At 42.2% G+C, this 25,994-nt stretch overlaps 1 protein-coding gene and 1 long non-coding RNA gene across 6 annotated transcripts in view; one reads left to right on the top strand and one right to left on the bottom strand.

The window, feature by feature from the left end:
• LOC124407200 (nesprin-1) overlaps positions 1-25,994 on the top strand; it is a 126,882-nt gene that overhangs the window by 87,521 nt on the left and 13,367 nt on the right. For all 5 annotated transcript variants that reach the window (XM_046883085.1, XM_046883083.1, XM_046883082.1 and 2 more), the window contains 7 exons: positions 7,977-8,087; positions 8,226-8,531; positions 8,637-8,771; positions 10,892-18,193; positions 18,279-18,578; positions 18,940-19,896; positions 24,650-24,952. In XM_046883085.1, the coding sequence (XP_046739041.1) occupies positions 7,977-8,087; positions 8,226-8,531; positions 8,637-8,771; positions 10,892-18,193; positions 18,279-18,578; positions 18,940-19,896; positions 24,650-24,952 (9,414 nt within the window). The remainder of the gene's footprint in view (positions 1-7,976; positions 8,088-8,225; positions 8,532-8,636; positions 8,772-10,891; positions 18,194-18,278; positions 18,579-18,939; positions 19,897-24,649; positions 24,953-25,994) is intronic.
• Positions 1,867-16,971, bottom strand: LOC124407204. Its single transcript, XR_006929296.1, has 3 exons — positions 16,961-16,971; positions 11,182-11,186; positions 1,867-1,987 (listed from the first exon to the last, which is right to left on the bottom strand). It is a non-coding gene; the product is annotated as an uncharacterized LOC124407204 (long non-coding RNA).

Below are 25,994 nucleotides of genomic sequence, written 5' to 3'. Positions count from 1 at the left end.
CAGAAAACGACTGAATCCAAAATCAAAGTTCAAACTGATGCTAAGCAGGATAGTACCATCATTAAAACGGATTCTGAACCAAGTAAGGAAGCAGAGAAACATGTGAAATCAGTAAAAATTGAAGAGACAATTAAAACGGAACAAATTTTGGCGGATAAAAAATCACAGGATGAAATTAAATCGATAGAAGTGAAAAAACATAAAACTGAAGACAGTGAGAAGAAACCAGAAATGGCGCAATCGACGGTGATACAGAAAACTGAGGCTGTACATCAGGTTGACGTGAAAGAAATTGAACCTCAAAAACTACAAGACAAAGTTCAACATGATGACCCGCATCCAAAAAGTAACGTACCAGCTGTTACAAAAGATCAACCAAAATCTGAGAAAATCAATAAGCAGCCCAAAGATAGTAAAATGAGCGGTAAAAAAGAACCTTCGAAAGAAGCAACGAAAAGTGCGTTGCCAACTCAATCTACGGTTACACCAACACCACAGGATGTTAATGTTGAACAAACTTCAGTCCCTAAGGACCAGAAATCTATCGAGGCACCTGAGAAGAAAATTCAAAGTCACGAAGCACTTGAAGTAAAGGATAAGATTCAAGATGTCGAAGTGGTCGCAACAGATACAAAAATAAAAGTGGAAGTCGAGGTTAAAACCGAAGAAACGCTAAATGTAGATCAGAAGGATAAGAAAAAATCTCAAGATAAGAAACAATCTGCTTCAAAGTCCGAGGTCAAACCGAAGAAACCGCCGGCCACCAAGGACACTTCGGTTCCCACCACAATAACTGTGACGAAAGAAGAAGTTATTACGAAATCCGAGCAGGAAAATACGCAACAAGATCTATCAGTTACCGTGTTCTCCAAACAGCCGGTAGAAAAGACTGAAAAGCAGACTGATGATTTGCAGAAGCCAGAGGACGAAGCAAAAGAATCATCTAAACCTGCAGATAAAATTACACCGAAGCTGAATATCGAAACGACAACAGTCACCAGGGATAAAAAGGAGCATGCCATCGAGATCAAAGATAAGAGTCAGGAAAAAACTAGTATTTCGAAAAAACCAGAAGTGGTCAAATCAGAAGATAAATCGAAAAAGTCTGCGGAGCCACAAGATAAAGTTGGACCGAAAACAAGTACTAAAAAAGCAGCTGTTATTAGCGAGGAAAAGCTGGAGAAGGAATCGGTGGCTACAGTTGAATACGAACAAAAGGAGGATGTTCCAGCGATTTCCGAACAGAAGGAAGAGAAGAAGGTGGAAGTCTCTGCTAAGCCGAAGCCTGATGAACCAAGTCAAGTGAAATCCGAAGAAAAAAGTAAATCTATTCACCTTGTCTCTGATGACTCATGGATGGATCTCCTGGACGAAGATGTGGTAATCGAAGACGATGGCTTTGCAGAGTGGGAGGAATCCAAGGTCAAGGTCGATCAGAAACCCAAATCTGAAGAAAAGGTCGTTCAACAACCCAAGACTAGCGCAGAGCAAGTACAAAGTGCAGAAATTAAAATCAAGCAGACAACTGTAGACGAGAAGGTCACTGATAAATCCAAACCAAAAGAAGCTGTTGAGTCGAAAGCTCCAGCTGCACAAGATGAAAGTGGAAAGAAAGAAGCAATCCACAGTGAAGTGGAGGTTCAGACAATCGTTCCGGTCAAACCAGCCGAAGTACCTAAACCTGTTCATTTGGTATCCGATGATTCGTGGATGGACGTGGTTATACTAGACGATGACATGACTGTTTGCGACGATGGTTTTGACGAGATTGAGGTTCCAGAACCTCAAGTAAAATCAAAACAAACCATCAAACCATCACCCAAGAAACAAACGAAGGTCGAGGAGCACAAGAAGTCAGAAATTATCGTTGTGGAAAAATCAGTCAAGCAAAGTGAGCAAATTAAGCAAGAAGTTTCCTTGAACGTTAAGAAATCGAAAACTCACGACGTGGTTAAAGAGCAAGAGAAATCAGCTAAACCGACAGAAGCTGGAAAGGCAGCTCAACTTGATTCCAAGCCAGAAGTAAGCACTACGGAAATTATGAAAGGGAAGAGAGATGGGAAGTCTAAGGTTGCAGCATCGGGTCCCGAAGATGCAAACGTTGCAAAGTCTATTCTCAAAGCAGAAGAAACAGTCTCATCCGATACAAAGGAAGGACCTGCCAAGTTCGACAATCGACTAAATCCAAACGCTAAGTCATGGGCATCGGTCGTTGGAAAGAAGACCGTGACTGACAGTCCTAAATCAGACCTAGATACCTTACAAAAAGTAGAAATCAACGAACAATTGCTCGACGCGTCTGAAACAACGCCGAAGACTGCAGCGGTCGAAATTATCGCAGCTGTACATCCTGAAACATCTGACTTACCGAAAATAAGAACTGAAGAAGACACAGGAAAGACTACAAAAGTTGAGCAACAGAAAGAAAAGATTCAAGAACCAGCAGCGCCAGTTATATCATCGAAGAAAAATAAGAAGAAGAGTAAACCTGCCGAAGTTAGACAGGCCGAGGTTCTTGAAAAAGATCAGCCTGTAGTACCTATCGATTCACTTATAACTGGTGCTCCGGTCGCCGAATCCACCATTTCCGTGACTGATACTGTCACAAAAGATGCTAATGGTAAATCGTGGGCTTCTATCGTGGCAAGTTCGACAAAAGTCTCGTCGCAAACTCATTCTGAGGAATCAGTTACTCTAACATCTCAAGTTATCACTACAGTTTCGGATAATGATGTCGATATCAAGACCTCGATATCTACCAAAGATTCTGGCCAATCACTTATGGAAAAACCAACAGAAGTTAGGACACAAATAAATAAATCACCGACGCACGCACGCCCACGTAAAGATAAACCTCATGGTAGAGATAAACTAAACGTGGAAGTCTTAGACGCTCCGACGGTACGGGACACTGAAGCCTTGGGGGAAAATAATGAACCCGATATTTTGGCCCTGGTGGTGTCGCATGAAGAAAACAAACCTGCAGAAGGTGATACGAGGTCGCACCCGGAGCCGCAATCGTCACTTTGGGCTGATGAAGTTGAAGATTTTAGTCTCCCATCTGCACCAGAAGAAGTTTCCTCTTCGGAAAATACCGTGAAAGTTGACTCCAAATCCTGGGCTGCCGTTGTTGGGACGAAAACTACTGAAACATTCACGTCGATTGAGTCGGCTATAATTACACGTGAACGCAGCCCAGTTCACAGGTCTGTACCACCTGTTTCACATGTACAAATTCTGGTGGAAGAAGTTCCGGAAGTTGAACCCATTGAGAATATTGTTAAAGTTGACGATCAGGGATTCATGGAATTTTTGAACAAGAAAGAATTGCGTTCCAGAAGATCTAGGTCACGTTCTAGGAGTGCTAGGCGAGAAGAGAACGTTCCATTGCAAGCCCATGAAATGACTGACCAAGAATTTGATAAACATGGTAATGCTGATGCAAGATCGCAAGATAGAAGTGATCTGAAGGTTGAGGATAAGCAAGAAAGTCCAGTCAAAACGATTGACAAAAGTCATCCTGATGTAGGTGCTAAGGCAAAAGATATTTTGACACAAGAACCCGGCGTGAAGCGGAAGAAGGACTCTAAAATCAAGGATCAACCAAAGCCGAAACAACCAAATCAAAAAGAAGAACCTGCCAAACAACAGCGTGAAAGCAGGTCAAAAACTAAGGACGTTCCAGATAAAGCTACAACGGAGAAGGAAGTTAAAGCTACCAAAAGTCAAACAAAGGGAAAAAATAAGCCTAAATCGAAAGACCAAAGTGTTTCTGCAGATGAAGTAAAGGCAACTGATGAGCAAAAACCAATTTCTCAAATAAAAACGGAGCAAGGCATTGATACATCCGATACCACATTGGCAACAAGTGAAATTAAAGTCCAAAAAATTGAAACGAAAGTTGAAATTTCAAAACAAAAATCAGATGCGGTAGACAAGACAAAAGCAATTGAATCCACTGAAACTAAAGAAATCGCAAAGCCCGCTAGTGATGTCAAGGCCCACGAAGCAAAAGTAAAAGAACCGAAAGATAAACCAAAGGCGAAAGAAGAGAAAACTTCCGCACATCCAAAAACTAAAAAAGCATCGAAATCAAGTGACCAGTATAAGTCTAACGAAAAGCTAGAAACGAAAGATATCGTGACATCCGCAATTGATTCAAAAGTGCAAGAAACCACTTCGATTGCGAAAATAGAAAAACTGAAGGTTGATAAGACTGAAGTCAAGCATGAAAAGGTTCAGGAAGATAAGAAGTTGAAGAAACCAGCGAGTGAAGAAGAAAAAATTGTCGAGAAAAATGAGTCAAAGGATAAGGGAAAGACAGGTACTGAGGCGAAGTTGTCGGAAACTTCCATACCTACTAAGACAGAAACAGCAAAGGAAGATAAAACAAACAAAGAAAAAGTTCCAGAAGACAAAAAATTGAAGAAAGCTCGCAAGTTGAGTGACCAAGAAAAAACGAAAGAACAGTCTGATATGAAAGACAAAGTAAAGACCTCCCCTAATGAGAAATTGCAAGAATCTGAAGCATCCTCTATTCCTGAGAAAGCTAAAGAAGTGACTACCACGATAGGTCAGCAGCAGAAGGAATTCATATCAATCGAATCTGCTGAGATTACTGAGCAGCGGAAATTGAAGGAAAAATTGGAGTCAAAGCAAAAACACGAGGCAGATCAGACAGCTGAGAAACCACATCCGCAAGAAGCACAGGTCACTACCAAAATAATTCAAGAAACCGATACTAAAACAAAAGAGAAAATAGTCTCTGAAAAAGTGAAATCTAAAACTTCCACCAAGGTGGATGAGCCACACAAAATCACGGAACAACCTGAAGAGAAAGACAAAAATGTAGCAGAAATCGCGGTGAAACAAGAAAAGCCTGTACCAACTCAAGTTAAAAAACCTGAAACACCAACTTTGAGCGGAGAAACAAAAGTGACGGATGAAGGCAAAGCGCCAGCAAGTACGAAGAAAGAAACCAAAATAATTCAAGAAATCGAGACTAAAACAAAAGATAGAATAGTCTCTGAAAAAGTGAAATCTAAAAATTTCCCCAAGGTGGATGAGCCACAAAAAATCAAGGAACAGCCTGAGGAGAAAGACAAAAATGTAGCAGAGATCGCGGTCAAGCAAGAGAAGCCTGTACCAGCTCAAGTTGAAAAACCTGGAACACCGGTTTTGAGCGGAGAATCGAAAGTGAGGGATGAAGGCAAAGCTCCAGCAAAGCCAGAGAAAAGCAAATCAAAGAAATCCACAAAATCCAACGATCAAGCAGAGCTGAAGGAAAATCCCGAAATTAAAGATGGATCAATTCCCAGCGTTGATTCGAAGGCAGAAATAATTCAAACACCTGTTGAATCTAAAAAGTCCAAGGATAAACCTGAAATACAAAACTATGAAACTTTGGAGAGCCAGAAAGCAACAAAGTCAACCATCAAATCAAGTGATCAGAAAGAGACGGTAATTGACTCAAAACCTTTGATTCCTGAATCACCAACGAAAGTTCAAGACTTGAAGGATATAGCTACAGTAGTACTGCAGAGCCAAGGAACTACGGCAGAAAAGCCCAAAGATCCAGTTACAGCAAGCAATGAGAAGAAAGTCAAACAGGAATCTCGACGTGAAGAAGTAAAACCAAAAGTGGAAGCTAAGACGGAGGATCAGAAATTCATCATTGAGGAGAAGAAAATAAGTGAAATCACTCAGACGAAATCTGAACCAGGTACTGGCGCTGTTAAAACACCAGATAATCCCCAAGACAAAAAAGATAAAAAAGACAAGAAAGACAAGAAGAAGCAGCCAGAAATTGTAGATAAAGACAAAATCGAGGCTCCGACTTCATCTAAGAAATCTGATGAATCTAAAGAACAGTCGAGCACCCAAAAGGAATCAGAATCACCAGAAACGGCACAGCCTAAACTTCAAATAGACGTCGCAGCCGAATCCAAACCGAAAGACTCGACGCCAGTTCAGACGCCAGTGAAGCCTGAAGAAACAGTAAAGATCGCGGTAGAATCAAGTACCAAAACAGAGCAACAGAAGACAAGTAAATCGAAGAAAGATAAGAAGTCTAAGGAGATAACCGCTGCTCAAAAAGATCAAGTACCGTATAGGACAGAAACAGTGGAAACAAAGCAACAAGTTGTCGAAGGTCAACCGAAGCATCCTGTTCACGAAAAAGTTGAGGTCAAAGATCAAAATGTGAAAGGCAAAGTGGTGTTAAAGGACGATCAAAAAGTACGCGAGGCTAAGGTGAAACCTAAAGAAGATAAGAATTTGGACGTAGATGAACATCTACCAAAAGTAAAACTCGAGAGTCAAACATCAACTGCAGTCAAAGACACTCTAACGACTACCATCGAGACAAAAACGAAGGACAAAAAGGAGGTTTCAAAGTCGAAGGAGCCTACAGATAAAAATAAAAATGCTGCAGATACGAAACCTGAAAAACTCCAGCAAGTTGCTACTAAAATTGAATCAACCGGATTACCAACACCTCCTGCAACAGCAGTCGACGAAATCGATAAACCAGGAGAAAAAGTTTCACCCGCAGTTATCGCAGAGCTTAAATTTGAACAAAAACCGTTAAAAGAAGTGAAAGAAAAACTTGTGATCGAAAAGAACATTCAGGAGGAGATCGCAGGGTCCCCCGAAGAAACGATCATAGAAACGCAGCACCTTGAATCTGACGTAGCACCAAAACAAAAAGTGCAATTTTACATCGACGACGAAGTTCTTGACTTGCGCAAACACGAGGAGAAAACCATTCTGCCGAAAGAAGAGTCGGGCTTGACAGCTTTGTCGAAATTCATACCACTAGACAGTGGTTTTTGGTTCGAAAAGTGGGACTACCATGAAGCGGAACGCCTTCTGTTCGAAAACTTAGCAATCGTTGAGAAGCCAGAAGTAACGAATGAAGATGAGCCCAATGATAAGGGTCCACGCGACAAAGACGACGACAACGACGACGATAATAATTCTCATCGTAACGGCCCGCAAGGTCTTTCCAATGGCCTAAGTTCGCAAACATCCGCGAGTGCGCCGCAGACGGAACGCTTAGTCGCCGATCTTCCGGGCGGTATCGGTAGTTGGACTGATTATAGCACTTACTTAGCTAACGAACCGTTAGATAATCAGGAGGACCTTCAGCCTGACCATACGTCCGAGTTAGTTCGTAGAATGGCAGAAGAGATTATAACCGATTTAGATGTTCCCGATAGTCCGATCTCCGAAACCTTGACCTTATCTTCAACCCCTTCCCATGCCATACCGCCACCCTCTTCATCTTTAGGTAGACAGACACAAACGTCCATGCAGCACTGGAGTTCACTCCGGGAGGTGGAGAGAGATACCATGGCAACGGCCGTGACCGTGGCCGAGAGAACCCGAAGGCTCAAGGTGCGACACAGTCTGCCATTGATCAATTTTTTTTTTTTCATTTTCAATGGACAAATGTTTTACAAGACTTTTTTACAACTTGTTAATATTATTTTAACTGACATTTGTTGTTGTCAACATTATGTATTGTGCAGTAGGTGTTCGCTTCCGGCTCGCCCTCAACCTGCATGTCATACCGCACATCGTATAATCCTCATCTCGCTTGCGTTGCTTCAATCGTCCTGCAATTTTGTACATAAATCCTCGTTGCTCAGGAACCCATATCATCTTTGTCGTTATCGTTGTTTTATCGTCTTTGGATCGAGCGGAATTTGAACATATATTGATCGTTCGAGATTTTGTTACCTACTTGGTATATCAAGCAGTTTTATCCAATGCTAAATCCGTGCTTCAGCTCGATTCATGCGACCGTCCTTAACTCATTAATTGTGTTTATTCAATTGACAGGTTTGCTGATTTCCTTGAAGCTAATATATTAATTCATCGCTGGAGTAAGATTGGCGTTCGTCGAATGCACGGCATGAATTAAGTGATTGGCGGTATTCGTAATCTGAGTATTAATTGATTGATCGTTTTAGGAATCGATTTCGGAAGACCTTGAATCCCTGAAGTTGGCTGTGACGCGACTTGAGCTATCATTAGATTGTTTGCCCGGAGATAGTCTGCAGTCTATGCTTTCGGCACTTGTGGTGAGATTCTAGATTCAAAACCCTCCTACAACCCGTCTTGAGACCCTTAATTTTTCTCTAATTACAAATGCACAATTCAAATCCCCGTAAGACGTTGATCTGAAATTTCGATCAAAACACATGACAATAAACTTCCAGACAATACTAGCGGATCTTCAGGTTTACGACCGACAGGCGATCGGCATAAGTACTTCATTGGCAACGATCCCCAAAGACTCCGAAACTCAGCAATTATCATCGACTCTCACGGAAATTCGTGCACGAATTGCAACCCTTTCATCTCAAGCTGAGCAGGGAACTGTTGCGCTGGAGAATGCTCGAAGTGCGCAAGAACGTCGCCAACGAGAAGTCCAAATCTACATGTCGTTCCTGGATGAAACTGAAATATGGATTAGGCAGATCATCACGACCATACACGAAAAACAATCGGTGACTTCGTGCAAGGTTTGTAAAGCGAAATGAAATGCGGGATGCTGTTGGTCATTTCTGGTGTCCACTAGATAAGAAGCACTCTTTTAACAATAATAACATATGTTTTGGTCCTGATAGGTGCTTCTCGAGGAAATAGAAACTCGGGAGAAGCGAGTTGCGGAAATGGAGTCACTTCCGGAAGTTAGTGCCCTGGCGAAAACGATGAGGGAGGCCCTGATGGATGTCGCGACGCGTCTACGACACAAGCAGCAGGTACTCAACGCTTACAACATCTCGGGGCTTTCGCACTGTTCGCAACACTCCACGCTAAGGTGGCGGGGTTCGCTTCTGTCTGAACTCTCGGGCGGCCTGCTCGCGCAAGCAAGCCTGTAGAGTGTAATTATTCATTTCTTCTCACGCTCCTTGGTCGTGCCCTATTTTTTTTTCACCGCTTAATTCATATCCTCGCAATTTTCACCCCCAATTTGTACTTAAGTGTATAAATTCACATTACGCACTGTGGTATAACCTGATTAAGGCTTTGGAGCAGACGATGTTAAATTTTTTTTTTTTCATTTCGTCTACTTCAACAGAGAATGATAAACAATCACAGTTTACTGGTATGTGGGAATCTTCTTGTGGTTTTCATTTACCTAATCATGGTGTCACATGGTATTACTTAAAACACACAGCATGTTTCAGGAATATTCTTCGATGCAGTAAAACCTTAATTAAGTCGTCGGTATTTCGTTATATACTCTTTATCTATCTATCTCTATTTGCGTCGTCCATCAAGCTTTTCAGTGTCTATACGCTCGTCAATAGTACGCAAACAATTAGAAGAAGCTTTACTTTCGTTTTTAAAACTGATGTTTGATTCAGTATAGTAGAATAAAATTTGCATATTTAAGTACTGCTCGCTATTGTCTGCGTAAATTGTATATTCTTGCTTATATTATCATTTATCCATCCCATCACTTGTATACATATATTATTTTGTACCTCTCTGCATATCATTTATCATAGCTCATACTTACTATACATATATGTTAATGTAAAAAGTTAGATGTAATTGTAGGAATTGCATGTACTTAAGGAATGTTAATTCATCATTGTATTTTGACCTAATTAAACTTTTCTGATTAATTCCCTATCGTTATTTTAATCTCTGCTGTATACTTTGGTAAATATTGAATTATTACCGATCTGTAAATATTATACATCCTAGATTGAAAAATCAGATAAAAACTCACTTAATTAAAATTCAAAGAGCACACTTCATAATCAATCCAAGTCAACGGTAAATCAGGAAAATTTTTCATTCGAATCTCGCAAAATACATTTGCCATAGATTCAAAGGAAAACTTTGGTAAAGTACTGGTCAATTTTATTCTCTCAGAAATCAGTTTAAAATCCAGATAAAGAAAATTTCATTCCGGAACAGATTATCTCTGAATTTGTAATCCGTAATTACACAAATATAATTTCTCAGTAGATTAGACGACAATTTGTCATTCACTGATCGTTTTCGCTAACTTGTCACTTAGTCAACTCTTATGCAATACTCGATAGATGCAATAATTTTTATGAATGTGTAATATCCTCGTTTAAAAGTAGCTACACCAGAAGAAGATCCTTTCACGTTACAAGTTCTGAGAATAAAACCAAACGATAGGCTACAGAATCAAACAGACTCGATTATTTTCATCAATTTTAAGGTTCACCCGACTCGCTTTATCTCATGATTCCATGGCACGGAATTTTTTTCTCATAACAAGGGAAAAAATTTCAATGCAATTGACATTCATAAATTGCGCTTGATGACCCCGTATGAGAATTCACATACGTGGTTCAGTATCTGCCAAGAATGTTATGCAATCATAATCTAATTTGATCAGTAATTTTGTCAACCAGCGCCATTGACCTTGCACAGTGTTTGTCTAAGCCAATCGCATTCCCTGCACGTATGTAATTTGTTTTAAATGCTAATCCAAATAAAGTCTTGGCTAATTCCTCGCTTCTGGTACGTGGCTAAGTATAACTCACTGCCTAAGTGTCAGTCTGTATCAGTCTGCACCAGATGTGCGGGACTGCATATTTTTTCTTTTTAATCAGCGAATAAATTCCTGCACTCGAGATCACCGAGCCAATAATAGTTCGAGAAATAAAACAATTGAAGGATCTCTCGGGTCAATGCTTTCGAGTGTTTTAAAAATGTTTTATTTTCTGATAGAGTCTTGAAACTTTGAAACTGCGCGTTATTTGTCTGCAAATTCAATTTTATTATTTCTCACTACATGCGTAACTGCTGATTAAAAATAAAATAACAAGTGATAAACGCTTATCGTTAAGTGAAATTTATGAACAATCACAATCTTCTTCCCAAATTATAGGAGATTGAGGACTTGGAGGAAATGGCAGAGGCAGAAGACAACGCCTCCGAGCGTGGTGAAGGTACTTTAGACTCAGCGCCTTCGATTCACTCGTCTTTGGAGCACGAGCCTCATTCTCTCCCATCGCAAGCTGATGTTTCCCTACAAACCGGTCAGAGTTTGTTGCTCGATGAGATCACGATTGAAAAACCAGTTCAGCTGACAAAACAAACGTCAACGACAACAACAACTGTTCAAAAGCCAGCTCAGCTCACCAAACAAACGTCCACAACTCAGATACCGGTCTCTACTGCGTCTCAAACGATGCCAACAGAATCCAACACACTCGTAACAAGAGACGAGGACAATGCCCAAACTCAGGAGACGATAAAAATCGTAAAATCATCGGATGGCAATCATGATGTGATCGAAATAGCCACGAAGAATGTGCCTTCAAGTACGAGCTCAGAATTCATCAGACGCGAACAGTCTGGGTCAATGCCAGATGACATAGTGGTCGACATGAAGTACCAAGACGCCCAAAAGACCGAGAGTGCCACGTCGGAGTTGAACATATCGCACGCTGCTCCGCAGGCCTTCGAAACTTTCCTTACAGAACCTGACGACACGACGACTGAAGTAGTGGTCGACGCTGATGGCACGAAGAGAATCATCGTTCGAAAGCTCCGGCGTACTTTGGTAACGAGCCAACAAACGACTCAGCAACATTTGACCACCTTGTCGACAGCAGTGGACGGCAACCCGCCGGTTACGCAGGCATTTTCAGAGGCCACCATGAGAGGTCAACAAGTAACCGTAACGCGATCGAAGCCGGATGGAACTGTTGAACTGTCGACGACTCAGTCCTACGGAGGACGCGTTACCACTGGTGCACCAGGTGGCGAAATTAACGTTCAAGAATTCGAAACGGGACCTCAGCATTCGCATCAAATAATCCAAGGCAACATTCAGGATTTGCAGCTTAAACCGATGGAAGGTGAACCGTCGACGGTAGAATCTGGTGAGTATCAAACTACCACTTCAAGCGTTCACGCCGTGGTCCAGCAAGTTACTCGCCGAGTGATCAGAAGAACCAGGCGCATTATTCGGAAAGTCACCATTATTGACGGCAAAGAAACGATGACTGAGGAGGTCATCGAAGAGCCGGAGGAGGTGGAAATTGACGAGCAAGATATACCGCACATCAGTATCAACGTAACCAGAAATGATAATGAAAGAATCTTCGATAACAGTATTGCTTTTACTCCTGAAGCCACCACTGGCGTTGAAGGACACATCTTTGATGTCCAAGCTAGTGTGCAGGCACCTCAGCCACTACATCCGGAAGGTACGGTGCCACTTACACCGGGAAGCCCGATGCAAGGACCGTTCTTTGGACCATTTGCCAAAGATATGACATCAAAATCTTCTTTTACAGAGACGATTCAAGCTCCAACTTCCATCGAGTCGAACCCGAAAGAAGTTCCGAAGAAATCAGAGAAAGCTAGTAACGAAGAAAGACTCTTAGCCGCAAAAGACAAGGCGATAGACCAAGCTTTTGACGAGTCATCGAAAGACGATGAAGGAATTGTTGAATCGAAACTTCAAACTTCGTTTGATGTCAAATCTGTGACGGTGGAATCGGAACGTACCGAAACGCCTGTTGTAGTAGATGTAACTCCAAAGATTACAGTTGTCGAAAAACATGCCATGGAATATTTGCCCATTGAGGTAAATGATGCACATGATCATCAGCCGCCAGCTGGTCTAAGTCAATTATTCATCAACACTGAAAAATGTCAAATTTTGCAGACTCCTATCGATGACGTGTCGATTGATGATTCAAAAACCGAACCATCCGTAGAAACTACTACTGCTGAGGACGATGTCGTAGCTCGCGCTAAGTGTAAGTCCGATGCACCTAGTAATGGTGACTCACAAATCACGAAACTAGTATCCGGCACGGTAGAAATAGTAGAGCATGCAGGTAGCAGCACAGTAGAAGATTTTAATGAACAAAGTATCCCTGTGCCAGAAAAAATGAACCGTGATGAGCTCATCAGAATTCAGGAGAAAGACGCAATACCTGAAAAACAGCCTTCAAAAGAACCAAGTCCAACAGCTGAACAAAAAGTAATAGTAAAATTGATGGAGACTGAAAGCGTGGTAATAGAACCGATCGAAGCAGTTCACCAAATCCCCGATTCGCCTAAAGCTCTAGAATCCACGACACCATTAGTGCTTGAAACTCAGCCGCGGGTGCAAGATACTTCAAAACTTACAGCTGACGATGATAAAAATAAAGTTCAACAATCTACAGAAGAGATTATTGTCATTCCAGAGCACCCAGATAGTAAAAAACAAACGTTCACCTACCAAATTGTAACTCATCATAAATCAAACGATGACTTCATTGAACACGAACGTGCGAATGCGTTGAAAGACCCACAATTAAGTTCAGTCTCTTGCGGATCCGAGTACAGACCTGTGATGGAAAAGGTTGAAATATCTTTATCGGTACAAAAGAACGACGAAGAGGCAGGTTCATCCGTGTTCGTAAGAACTGAGGCTGAACGTCCTGATGTAGCTCCGTATCATATAGTGACGGAAGACGTAGACATTAATCTCCCCGCTGAGAAAGAAACAGTGCACGTAATCCACAATAAAATAGTTCAAACAAGCACCCTCCCGACAGCTGAAAAAGAAACCGAGACGTACCCCGAGCCTTCCGAAAAAAGTGAATCCGACGGTACAACGAGTAGGAAAATTCGAAAAAAGAAAAAACATAAAAATAAACCTGAAACCCCTGAAAAATCCATTACAGAAGACTCGAGCGCCTCCGTTACTACCACGATTGCTGATTCTACCGATATTAACGTACCGATGACAGATTCTTCAAAACATGAATCTGAACAGCCACAACCGGACTTGAAAGATATTACAGAACCATCGTCGTTGATTTCAACTTTCCACGATGATAACTCGGAACCGGATCACGGTTATGAACCTGACGACAAAACAACGGTAGATGAAATTTCTACTGCTGAGGACGATGAAGGTGGAAAGAAAAAGAACAAGAAGAAAAAGAAGAAGAAGCAGAAGGTGAAAACTAAGCATGACGACAGCTCGGAAGTGCCTAAAACAACTACTGATGAAGCAGACTTCACGGATGAAATTATTCCTGCTGATTCCGAACCGAGTCAAGCGGATTCAAAGGGTAAGGAGCGTAGGCAGAAGAGCGAAGTTTCATCGACTGTTGAGAACGTAGAAATCGAAATAAAACCTAAAAAACCGGAACCGATACATACTGAGATTGAAACGCAAACTGTCGTTGAGACTCGTGACGTAGGAGCTGGAGTCATGTCACCGGAGATACCACCAATCATCACAAGCTCAGCGCAAACTTCACCTGAACCTGCAGTAACGTACAACGAGGAACAAGAAGTTCAGACAGAAAAATTGAGCGAAATTAATATCGAGGTGCAAACTTCTCCAAAACCCGCCGTTGACGTGTCCAACCAAACTAGTAAGCCTGAAACACCAGATACAGAACATTTGGCTGTGCAAACGGTCACGCCTATTCCTACACCGACCGAAGATGATGAAGTACAAACGAGTCCTGTACAGGAAGAGAAAGCTAAGCTCGATGAAACCATTGTACAAACGAGTCCAGTTCAAATCGAAAAGCCAATTATCGAGGAAACGTATGTTCAAACTAGCCCAGTCGAACCTGAAAAACCGCTTGCTGAAGAAACCTATGTTCAAACGAGTCCTTTCGAATCTGAGAAGGTAATCCTGGAGGAAAACTTTGTTCAGACAAGTCCTATTGAGCCTGAAAAGCCGGTTGTCGGAGAAACGCAGTCTCAAACCAGCCCGATTGAGCCAGAGAAGCCAGCAGTTGAGGAGCATTCCGTGCAGACCAGTCCAGTGCAGTCTGATAAACCAGAAATCGATGAAATCTATGTTCAAACGAGCCCAATCGAGCTCGAGAGGGTGGCTGTTGATGAGGCTTTTATGCAGACGAGTCCACTTCCAGTGGAGGTGCCAGAAATTGGCGAAACATATGTTCAAACCAGCCCTATTGAACCTGAAAAAGCAGAGATCGACGATGCGCAAGTACAAACGAGCCCTGCCAGTCCAGAGAAGAGAGAGGTTGAGGTTGAAGAAGTTCAAGTGCAAACCAGTCCAGTTGAAGGAATCACCATAGAATCTCAAACCTCTCCAATCCAAAGTGAGCCCACCAATGAAATAGATACGCAAACAATTTCACCAGAGCCCAAAGCAGTGCTCGAAGACGCAGTTCAACAAACGACTCCATTACCTGACGAAACAAAGGTGGTATCACAAGAAGCTACGATGCAGACTATCACACCAGAACCTGTCATCACGACGGAGGTGGACATACAAACCAGTGTAACACCGACGCCTGCAATGCCAGTATTAGAAGACTCCACCATGCAGACTGATGCAGTTGAACTTACGCAAATCGAAACCCTCGCAACGCAGACGACACCTAAAGTAAGCCCGCGTCCAGCAGTTACTTCCGATATGGAAATGCAGACCAAGACACCAGAACCAACCACCGAAAGCGCTGCGCAAACAAGCACCATTCAAAGCCCAGAGCCTACTGAAGTACTTGAATTACCAGCCCAGACAACTGTCGAGAAAATCACGATAACCGTTGAAGGAGAGTCACAAACTGTTACCCCTGAGAAATTGGCAACACTAGATTCGTCAATACAAACTAAGGTGCATGAACTTGTTCCAACTTCCGAAGAAAGCACTCAAGCTGTTCCAACTACGCTTGATATTAGCGCTCAAACTATAGTGCCAGAAAAAACTGCTGATCCTACACCTGAAAATAAAGATTTAGTTACAGAGGAACTGGAAGTGCCAACAATCGTTGCTAAAAAAGAAGAATCTGTTCAACAGCAATCGGAAACGGACTCGCTTACGGATACTTCGTACGAAATTCACGTCCAAGCCACCATCGAAATACCTGATAGCGCCAGTCAGAGTTTCCTAGATTTTGAACGCGCTTCGGCGATAGAAACATCGCAAGACACGAGTATCACCGAAGAACTTTCAGAGAACGTTACGAGTTTGGAAGATGATACAGCCAGGTTGGGGAGAAGACAGCGGAGGAAAAGAAAACACAAGACAAGTGAGGCGCAAGAGTCGACTCCATTCACCAAAGAAAAAGAAAAAACTGATCTTGAAACAATATTTGGTCAGCCTATAACGGCTCTTGAGTCACGACCAAAATTGTCTTATTCAGACGTAGCCAGAAAGAATTCCGATCAAACGAGATCTGGGTCACCACCAGATTCTTCTGAAGAATATGCCACGAACAAAGAAGCGGGCAACATTGTTGTAGGAAAAGTATTGGCCGATATTGATCTAAGCTCGATCAGGGCGCAAGGTAAAGTTTCGCACAAATATGAAACCGAGGCAGAGATCATCACGTCCAAAGTTACCATTGCGAAATTGAAGTCTTCTGATCCAAGTACAACCCAAGTGCAGGTTGTATCAGTTTCTCAAGAAATTTCACCACACCAAGAAAGCCTTACGGAAAAAATTGCTAAAGATGACGTAAAGCTTATAAAATCAACGGATCAATCTCAAGGCCCAACTTCGCACTCAACTTACTCTTCGGTTAAAGATGTATTAGATAAACCAGCGAAAACTCTAGATTCGACCCAAACAGGTATAGATTCTCGTCAATCTATAAGAGAGGCTATACGCATTGTAACAGCTCCTGAACCAATGGATACGACAGAGGAACCACTTTCTCCAACGGAATCTGTGCTTTCCGCAAAAACTAAACCATTATCAAAAGTGGAAGTGAAATCGTATACCGACACGATCGACGACCACAAATCGTCGAAAGTTCCTGTGCCCTTGAATAAAGAGTATGAAAAACGTGATACCAGTCCCACCTCCAGTTGGGAAGACAGACTCTTAGTATCGCACAGTCCTGTTCGAAAAACACCTAGTCCAACATCCTTGCTTCTTGCGGAGGCGTTGGAATACGGTGTTCCGCAAAATCAAGTCTCACAGCGTACAAGAGCCACAAAAGTCATAGCAGACCGTGTAAGGAACTCGCAAAATGCGAAACAGACCACTCACTTATCCAACATACTTTACATAGCAACTCTGGATCAGGTAATTACGACCGAATCCATCGAAGAACTAAGTGGAACTGTTCAACGCGGTTTGGGCCAGCTGCGAGCTGCTGTCGAGGAAGAAAGTGATACCGTCATTATAAAACACACTCTTATCACAGTAGTCGAGACGATATCAACCTGGCTTGAGTCTGTGGAGTACAGAATTTTCCTGAGTAGGGAAAGTCCGCATGGACCTTCACACGATGACCTACGAACATTTATTGAACTGAAAGAAGAAATCAATCACGTCGAGGAAAGTGTCAGGGAGCTGGACTCTATTTGGAATAACGTTGAAGTGCACTTCGTGGAAGAAGATCGCGAAAGAATAATGGAATGTCTGGATGCTCTGCAGTCTCAGGTTCAGGCAATCGAAAACGTCACCGATGACGGAGAGAGATACGCTACCACGGAACTCATCCGTTGGGATGAGTTCCTCAATGGTGTTAACAACGTCTCTCGACTGGTTGAGGAACACCGCAAACAACTGGATATTATCATAGTAAGTGATGCGTCGACGCAGTGGAAGCTTCAAGAGCTCGAAAAAATTGATAACACTAACCGCTGTCACATGTGGAAGACTGGAAAGTTGGTCTCTGCCGCAAGGCGACTTTTGAAGGATTATCCCGGGAAGGTTGTCCCCGAGGATACTTACGCCGCTCACGAAATGACCCGAGTCATCGAGTACACCATCTGCATTGAGAGAGACCGACTGCTTCAACTTCTCTCTCTCGCCGAAGAGTACGAGCAAACTTTACAGGAGTTTGCTCAGATCACCGAGATAGCGGAGAACTTGTTGGACAGTCCAATATCAGTTGCGAGCTTGGAAGACTTGCAGGAGGAAATGCAGAAGCATAGGAAATTCTTCGTCAACTTGAACCACTGTCGCGCTATTCTCGAATCTCTAGAGGGCAACCTTGACAGAGAGACAAGAGCAAAGTATTCCGACCTCCATGAAGAACTTCATAGAAAAGCAACCACGCTCCTTGATCAGGCTGCTTCTCGCGCTCAGCAGATGTCTCTAGCAGCTTCAAGGTGGATTATACTTGAACAAGGACTTAAGGAGGAACGAGGCTGGCTAGGAGTTGCTCACCAACGGGTTCCGGACCTACAAACAGTCACGTCATCTGATTACGAACAATATATTTCGCTTTATCAGGTAGGAATTATTTTTTTATTAATTCATTTCACGATTACAGAACTTGATCTTTTAGTCATGTGTTTCGTTGCAATATGATTTTCAGTCATTATCCTCCGACATCGCTACCCACCATGCACGTCTAATTCAGCTATTAGCAGTAGCTCGTAGCTTGGAAGAATTGGTGCAAATTGAAGATCCTGAAGACCGTTACGGAGAGGCACTGGATGTTATTATCAAGCTTCAAGACGAAGTGGAGTCTTCTTTGAGGCGGCTCATAGCATTTAAGGATCGCTGGACCACCCAGGAAGCGTTAGTTGGTCGATTGGAAAATTGGATGAACTCCGCGGAACGTGATCTTGCATTTGTCCACGATCCATCGGGCGGCAACATGCGACAATTCTGGGTGAGTTTTCAAGAATTTATGTTGTATTTGTACATACATATCTAACGCTTTCTCCCGTCGTCCAAACCTCTCGAACTTTCTTTCCAATATCTACGGGTTCAGAACTTGCTCATAGATTCAGGTCAAGTTTGAAAATAGACTTGGCTCACCGCCACAGACGAGTACACCGTCAACTTTGGTATTTTTAGAGTAAATATACCTCTTCAGACAAGATGCAGCAGTGACACATGAGCCCAACGATTTAGGTTAAAGATCCGGATGCACGGATTCCTTCTTTCGAGTAATTGAATTCCCCGCCATAAGAGGGTTTTCAGGATGAAGAAAAAAAAACAAATAAAGCAAGGTCACTTCTCTGTTTCAGGAAATAAAAGCGCAGTACGAAGTCCACAACAACATCCGTAACGAGGCTGAGAACAACTTTGAGCATGCACTTCGAATTGTCCCACTGTCAGACGAGATGCTTCAGCGGCAGTTCCACGGTGAGCTCCAGGACCGCTGGCAAGGCGTTACCGAAAAGATAAACACGATCCAAGCTTCCGTTGCCGAAAATATATCCTCGAGCGACGTCCCGGTTAACGACAAGCTGAAGCTTTTGGAGCGAGAACTGAACGAACTTCGTATCACCATCGATGATTTCCACGGAGTTCTGAAGACCGAAGAAGAGCTTGACCTGTACGTTGAACGGCTATCTGTTCTTTTCGATAGAGTCGTCATCATACAGGAGGAACTCGGACGGCTAGGACTACTTCCGGCTGCAGAAAGTGAGCGGGTCGGAGTCCTGCTGTCATCGGCACGCCGCATCGAAGGATTAATCGGCGAAGAGCTAGACGCTGCGCAGCTTCTCAGAGAGCGATTGCAAGCCTTGCAACGAGGTCTCGCGCGAGTTCGTAGAACCCATCAAAGACAGTCATCCGTTCTTGACCAATGCGAAGGCAACGAGGGTCAAGGTAGTGAAATCGTAGCGGCCTGCGTGGATCGGTGCCACGGCGTCGCCGAGGAGTTGACCAACTTGTGGCAAGATCTGATGGGTCTTCGCCAGGTTCTTCACACCCTACCGATGCGGACCAGGGTGTCGGTGTCGCCACTTGCCGTTGAAAGGAAAATCTCCAACCTTCAGGATGTACACACTGAACTGGAATCACGGTGCGCAAGACTCCTTACTCTTCTTCGGAACAGACTCGGGCTCTGGCGCAGATTTGAAAGGCAGTTGGAGCTCGTTCAGCAGTCCGTTCAGGAGGCGGATTATATGATGGAACTTCTTACCGTCCAGGGATCCGTCGACTACGAGAGACTGTTGAAGGCGACGGAACGGTTGGAGGTAAGATATCGACATAAATTATCTGACTTTTTGTTACTTCAGGAACATCATTCTTAACGTGTCGGTTGTAATTCAATGAGCTCAGTGGGTAGTACAGAGTTCGGTGTAATGGCTATTACTGTTATGTCTTACCTACCGTTCAATTATTTATGAAAATTCATCCGGTCAATTCCGTGGGTAAATCCAATTATAATGTTCCGACAAGTTCTAGCTGTCTATCTTAAAAAGAGGGTGAACAAATTGTTCTTCAGTAACTACGCTTTTTTACAAATTTCCGGTTTTAATTCTATGATTGTTGTAATGCTTAACGAACCCTTTCAAATTCTATAACGGCAGAAAACTATCAGTGCAGAGGCAGCTTATTGTCGGCGAAGCATTCTTGGGCTTCGGTGCAGCAGGTTTCAATGACCCTAGTAAAATATATATATAGACGTTGAAACTGGATTAAAAATACATCTCGATTCTTCTCGCCCCTTACAGTTGGAAAAGAATTCTGATACCATTTGCCTGTTATATCGTACGTTATATTCGTGTATAGATTTCAAATAAAAAAACATCATGTGCAACATTGACACGTCAATACCTCGGAGTCGAACGTACTGTGAACAGTTAATTATAATTGACGTCGACCTCATATCTCAAGGCGTCTCTGACCAGCCAGCGAGTAGGTGTTAATCGACGAGTGAAATGGTTGGCCAATAATATAACAACCTGTTCCAAGTTCTGTCATAAAACACTATGTATTACTAGCTGCACTTTGAAATGTCGTTGGCGTTTTCGAACATTTTATTCCGAGTCTATATCATCCGATTATGGAGTCTGAGATAACCGAGCTCTAAGAACCGGGATTCTATATCCGAGTACATAATATCTCCACAAAATGTCGGTAAAGTAGAAGATAAGCTACCGTACTGTATTATCTTATCTAAAAACGCTCTATGTACAGGTCTAACATAAACAAGGAACCTTTTGACTTATGTCGTATTCAGAGCGCTTTATAAGCCGTATGTACGCTATTACTGCTCCAAACAGTTTCAAATTTCTTGAGTGTCTTTATTTTAGCATAAAAAATATGTGTGTCAACTTAGTTTAGGTGTATATTTTTAATTGCCGTGTTTCGAATTTGAGCGACTCAAACGAACACTCAAAATATTATGAAACTCTCGGCGTCAAAATTTGAACGAAAAAGCCGAGGCGTCAGACTGTTATGGAGCCGTGGAGATAAGACTCTTTGACTCGATCTATGCCCTCGCCGGGCTGCGCACACTAACGAATCACCTATCCGTCTACCTACCGTCTCACAGGCGTTAAAACTCGCCGGCTACGCAAGCGCACCGACCAATCGGACGAGCGGCTTGCTTCGTAATATGTATTTGTTTCTGAATGCTATCAGTAGCCGCCGCGGTGCTATCAACGGTCTTCTTGCCAGTCGGCGGCCAATCGTGGGCCAGTAAAGATCGCGCGCTCTCACACGCTGGTGATCGAGTGCCGAAACCTCCACGTCGTTTAAACTAATTCTTAATGTTTGTACATCGTTTTTCGTGTTATGTTTCATCGTTAGTGTTGATCCTCGTGATATTACAAGATAGTGTGATATGCGTCGTCGTGAACCAGTTTGAGAAATACGTTAGTGCAGTTTATCGCATATTTTCCATGTGCAAAACGCGTATCTTTCGTGTTCGCGTGGACGTCAAGGTACTTGCTCGTGCATATTATCCCAGTTTTCTTTGATGACTGCATAGCTAAGACTCTTTTAGATCTGCAGTCTCGATTTGATCAGTTCTCTACATTTTTCTAAACTGTATATCAGTGAACATAGCTACTTTCGATAGCAGGAAGCCGGAGTTACGACGAATGTACGAGTTTGCAGCGCTATTATAAGCCCTTTTTCAATCAACTCGAAAACCAGCGGCAGATATTTAGGTGAGGAGGATCATTCTCTTTCGTTTAAACTTATTGGAAACTTAAATGCAATGTATTTCCGTAGTTGCTACCCGCATATTTCATAATCTTTGGGTAAAAAAAAAATTGGAGGCAAAAAATTAGTTAACGTATTACCCGTATTATGGAAATTATTCGATGACGTTGACGTTTGCAATTAGCCGATGTCCGCAGATTTTATATACCTCCGGTTAGCGAACCGGCATCGCGTCCTGCTGCACAGGCACTGAACCGTAAAACATTGGCTGAGTCGCGGTGCGAAACGTGAATGTCTTCCTAGTTTCCCAGGTAATCCCGTCATTGTTCCATGGGAAACACGTTGCAATGAACGTTGACGCTGAAAAACGGATAGCACGAATTATTTACCTCTGAATAAAATTTTATATCCTCGTAGGACTGGAAGGCAAAATTTTGCACACTGATTTCATGTATAAGATATAAAAAATATGCAACTTGGAGCTTCGCTTCTCACCGCGAAATGCAACGCGCTTAAACATATAGAGGTAGTTATTTATAGTAAAGCCGTTACTTTGCTTTAGTTTCGGTTAACTTTAGCACTAGCTCCACTAACGGAAGTCTCTGTAGCTATAGTTCCTCGTGAATTGCTGCTGACGATAAGAAAGTCGAGTCACGTATACCTACATTGACTCACGTCGAAAATTTCCAACTCGCAAACAAGAAAAAAAATATATATATCTTTCTAGGTGCAAAAAGTGACGAACAGTCGTTGATTCTTGTCCTTTAAAAGTCGCAACTCGACGCACCTGTCTTTATTGTATCGTCGTACGTTACGTAATAGTAAGAATTTTTTTGTTGCAATTCTACGCACTGAAAAGAAAATATTTGGGTCAAATCCCGGGTGATTTGGCTAAAAGAAATATAAATACTCTAAGACTTTGCGTCGAGAGTCCTTCATTGATATGTTCATCGTATTGTATTATATTATATGGTATGGGCACGGTTGATTGCTTGGGATTGAATGTTGGTGTAAATTTGTGTAGGTGCCTAACGCGCGTGTCTCGCTTTCATAGTCGGTATTATCTGTTATGAATATATCCTGCAACGTGCCGTTTGTTAATCCAGTTAATAATAATTATACTTGGAATGACATAATCGCTAAATTTGTTACGAGCTGACCGAACCGTTTCAGTAAATGTCGCCACGTGGACCTTCGTATTCATGCAAAAAAGCATCACGTGCACCTTCGCAATATGTTTTGTATACCCGCACGAATATTTGCCTTCGAACGGCGGTTTTACTGAAGATTACTTTATACCGTATTATGCTAATTTTTCAAAATGAAAGAGTCCTCGGTATCCAGTAAGAAAAATAAGAGATAAAGAAAGAAGAAGAAAACACCGTTTAAAATGAAAAATTGAAATCCGTGATGGATGATGTTAGTTCTTCAATAAATCATGGTATGTATTATTGTTGTGATTTATGAGATTTAAGTCTCACGGCAGATAAGAATTAGCATCGTGCTGATATTATTATTATTATTATAACAGAGGTGGTTGCTAATTAGTAAAGTTTAAATTACTGTTCATAATTTGAAGAAAAAAAATTAACGCGGAATTATTTGTATACTTTTTCACTTTTAGCACTGTTCAATGTTTATACAGATACAAATACATGTCGTACAATTATCTACAGTATTTTTACGCTTACTGAATCGAACTTGTTATTTTAGTATAATCCTTATTGAAACTTCAATTCGTGAATCATACATCGTCGGCAGAATCGTACGTGTCTCGATTCCCTAGCTGTACGTGAAAAAATCTTACGTCATTCGACCAGTACGAACGAAGGAATAAAATTAAATTTTATATACTTGAGCCAGAGCCGGGAGGAATCTTTGTGCATACATGCAGGGACTCGCGTGTGTGCCTACTTAATTTTAAAACGAATGCAAACTTCTATACGTGTCTCTTGTACCGCGATACAGAGTGTTTCGAGCGTAGAAACGTTGAGGATACGAAAGTACGTATATATTGATTCAACCGATATCTGAAGGAAATGGTTTCAGGAGTGGCCGGCTCACTTCCATTTAATAAGTGAAGGGTAATACATCAAGAAATGATTTGCTCGACACATAATAATTGCTTGTAAAATATTTTCTCGGCGGTGCGATAGCATGCCACTGAGTATCGGTATTACAACGACATTGCACAGCAGGGAAATTTGTTTATAAAAGGAACCGCGGAAAGAGAGCTATCGGGAAAAATATTGACCGCAAAATCAGATGCTTAATTTTTTATATAAAAAGAATAAACTCCGTTCGTGCCTGAGTGCATCACATCCTCGTATATAACAGAGGTATTTCACTACCCACGCATGGAGTATTTAAATTTTTTTTATCACTCTCTCCTCGAAAGGCTAATCTTCGTATGCAACATATACATACGTAGTACGAGTATATATAGGTATATAGATTATATTTCCAATCACGTGAAGCTCTCTCGACTGAAGACGAACGAATGCAAGACGCGATAAGCGAATTCAGACCATAAAGCTGTACAGTCTGTTAGTTGAAATCGAAATTGCTTCGACGCATCTATGTATAGACACAAGTGAACACCGGTCTGTTGTATATCTCTGTTTGAAACGAGAGGAAAACCAGATGCGATTTACGATCGAGCAATGCGCAGGAATTACTACAACATCGATGTAGAAATATCAGGGACCTTGTTCATTTGAAACGCCAGAACGGTTACCCGGAGTGAAGCTTGAGTCGAAGAGCAAAAGCTGGCGATCGAACGAACCATCTGACCAACCCGAAAAACTGATCAACATTTTCTTTCCGAATTTTCAGGGCCTGAGCGGAGATTTAGGGGCACGCGAGGTCCTCGTTGGCGAACTTCGGGCCGCAGCGGAACCGCTACGGGAGTCCTGCAGTGCGGAGGTCGGGGAACGCGTCGAAGCCGCCGTCCAGGAGGCGGTCCAGGCCTGGGAAGATACGAGGGCGGAACTAGACGCCCTTTGCAATAAGTACCATCACGCTGTTAAACTTTGGCAACAATATCGGGACGCAAGTGCCGCTGTCAAGGCTTGGGCCGACACGCAAATGGGCAGCGTGTCAAACTTGCCGCCCGAAGAAGCAAGGAAGCAAGTCAAGGTATGTGGAAATTAATTTAGAGGAGGGAATAAGACAAAAATTTAATTCCGATACGATACGTAGTAATTAATCAGTAATCAGTTGCATAATCGACGAACCAGCTTCATTTATTCATTGATATAACTTTCGCTGAATCGTTTAATGGGTATAACGAGTGTATATAAGACTTAGAAGAAAGGTCGCATCGATAGGAATGTATGAAATTTGCTAAACCACGATGAAAATAACATACTCTGATTTTTAAAAGCTAACTTCTTTGAAAGTCGTTCTAAAATTACGTATTTACGATTTTTTTTATCTGATGTTTAGTTGCAACGTCACTGACTTCAGCTTCATGACAAGTTATTTATTTCGATTGGGGTGTTTTTATACAGATGGAGCTTCGTCTGGATATTTTTTCGGTAAGAATCAATTAGTAGGAAACCTTGTTATTGTAAACCGTGAAAAAAATGTACATTTTTATGTAAATCAATCACGGTTTTCGTACTTTTAAATACAATAAACCCCATTCGAATTGAATCGAATTGACCAGATATATAAATTCCTACAATTGACCCACTTTATCAGTCGTCTACGGATATCCCGTCTTTAAGGTCATGGAGTAACCTATGCAAATGATTTTGACGACGCGATCAGCGGCTGATTACAGCGGAATTGAACGTGAGTCGGTACCGAACACTAATCGACTGCACGCGTCAGTCTTCGTCAATTGTGGATATGCAGAAGCACTTTCAAAAGTGAGTCATCAATGGTCAGAATAATTCCAAAATTACCACTGTGTGACGCACGCTTATAATACTGCCCTATTCAGCGGTAGGATTAGATACACACACAGCGGTGGTCCGATGCCGAAATGTATGTAAATAAGGATTGTTTGTTTTCACCTTAATCACGTCTTGCCAGTTGGCACTGATGAATAAGGTTGAGAGCATCGGTGAACGGTTCTCAGTCCTAATCGAGCCATGACTCAAAGGTTGTCGTAGGCATAAATCTTGCGATTTAGGGAAGGTCAGACGATGCCTCGACTCTTTTCATTTTACGT

The sequence above is a fragment of the Diprion similis genome, chromosome 6 (genome assembly GCF_021155765.1).
Source record: "Diprion similis isolate iyDipSimi1 chromosome 6, iyDipSimi1.1, whole genome shotgun sequence".
Lineage (NCBI taxonomy): Eukaryota > Metazoa > Arthropoda > Insecta > Hymenoptera > Diprionidae > Diprion > Diprion similis.
Note: the sequence above shows the minus strand (reverse complement) of the source record. Positions and strands in the feature narration are given on the sequence as shown.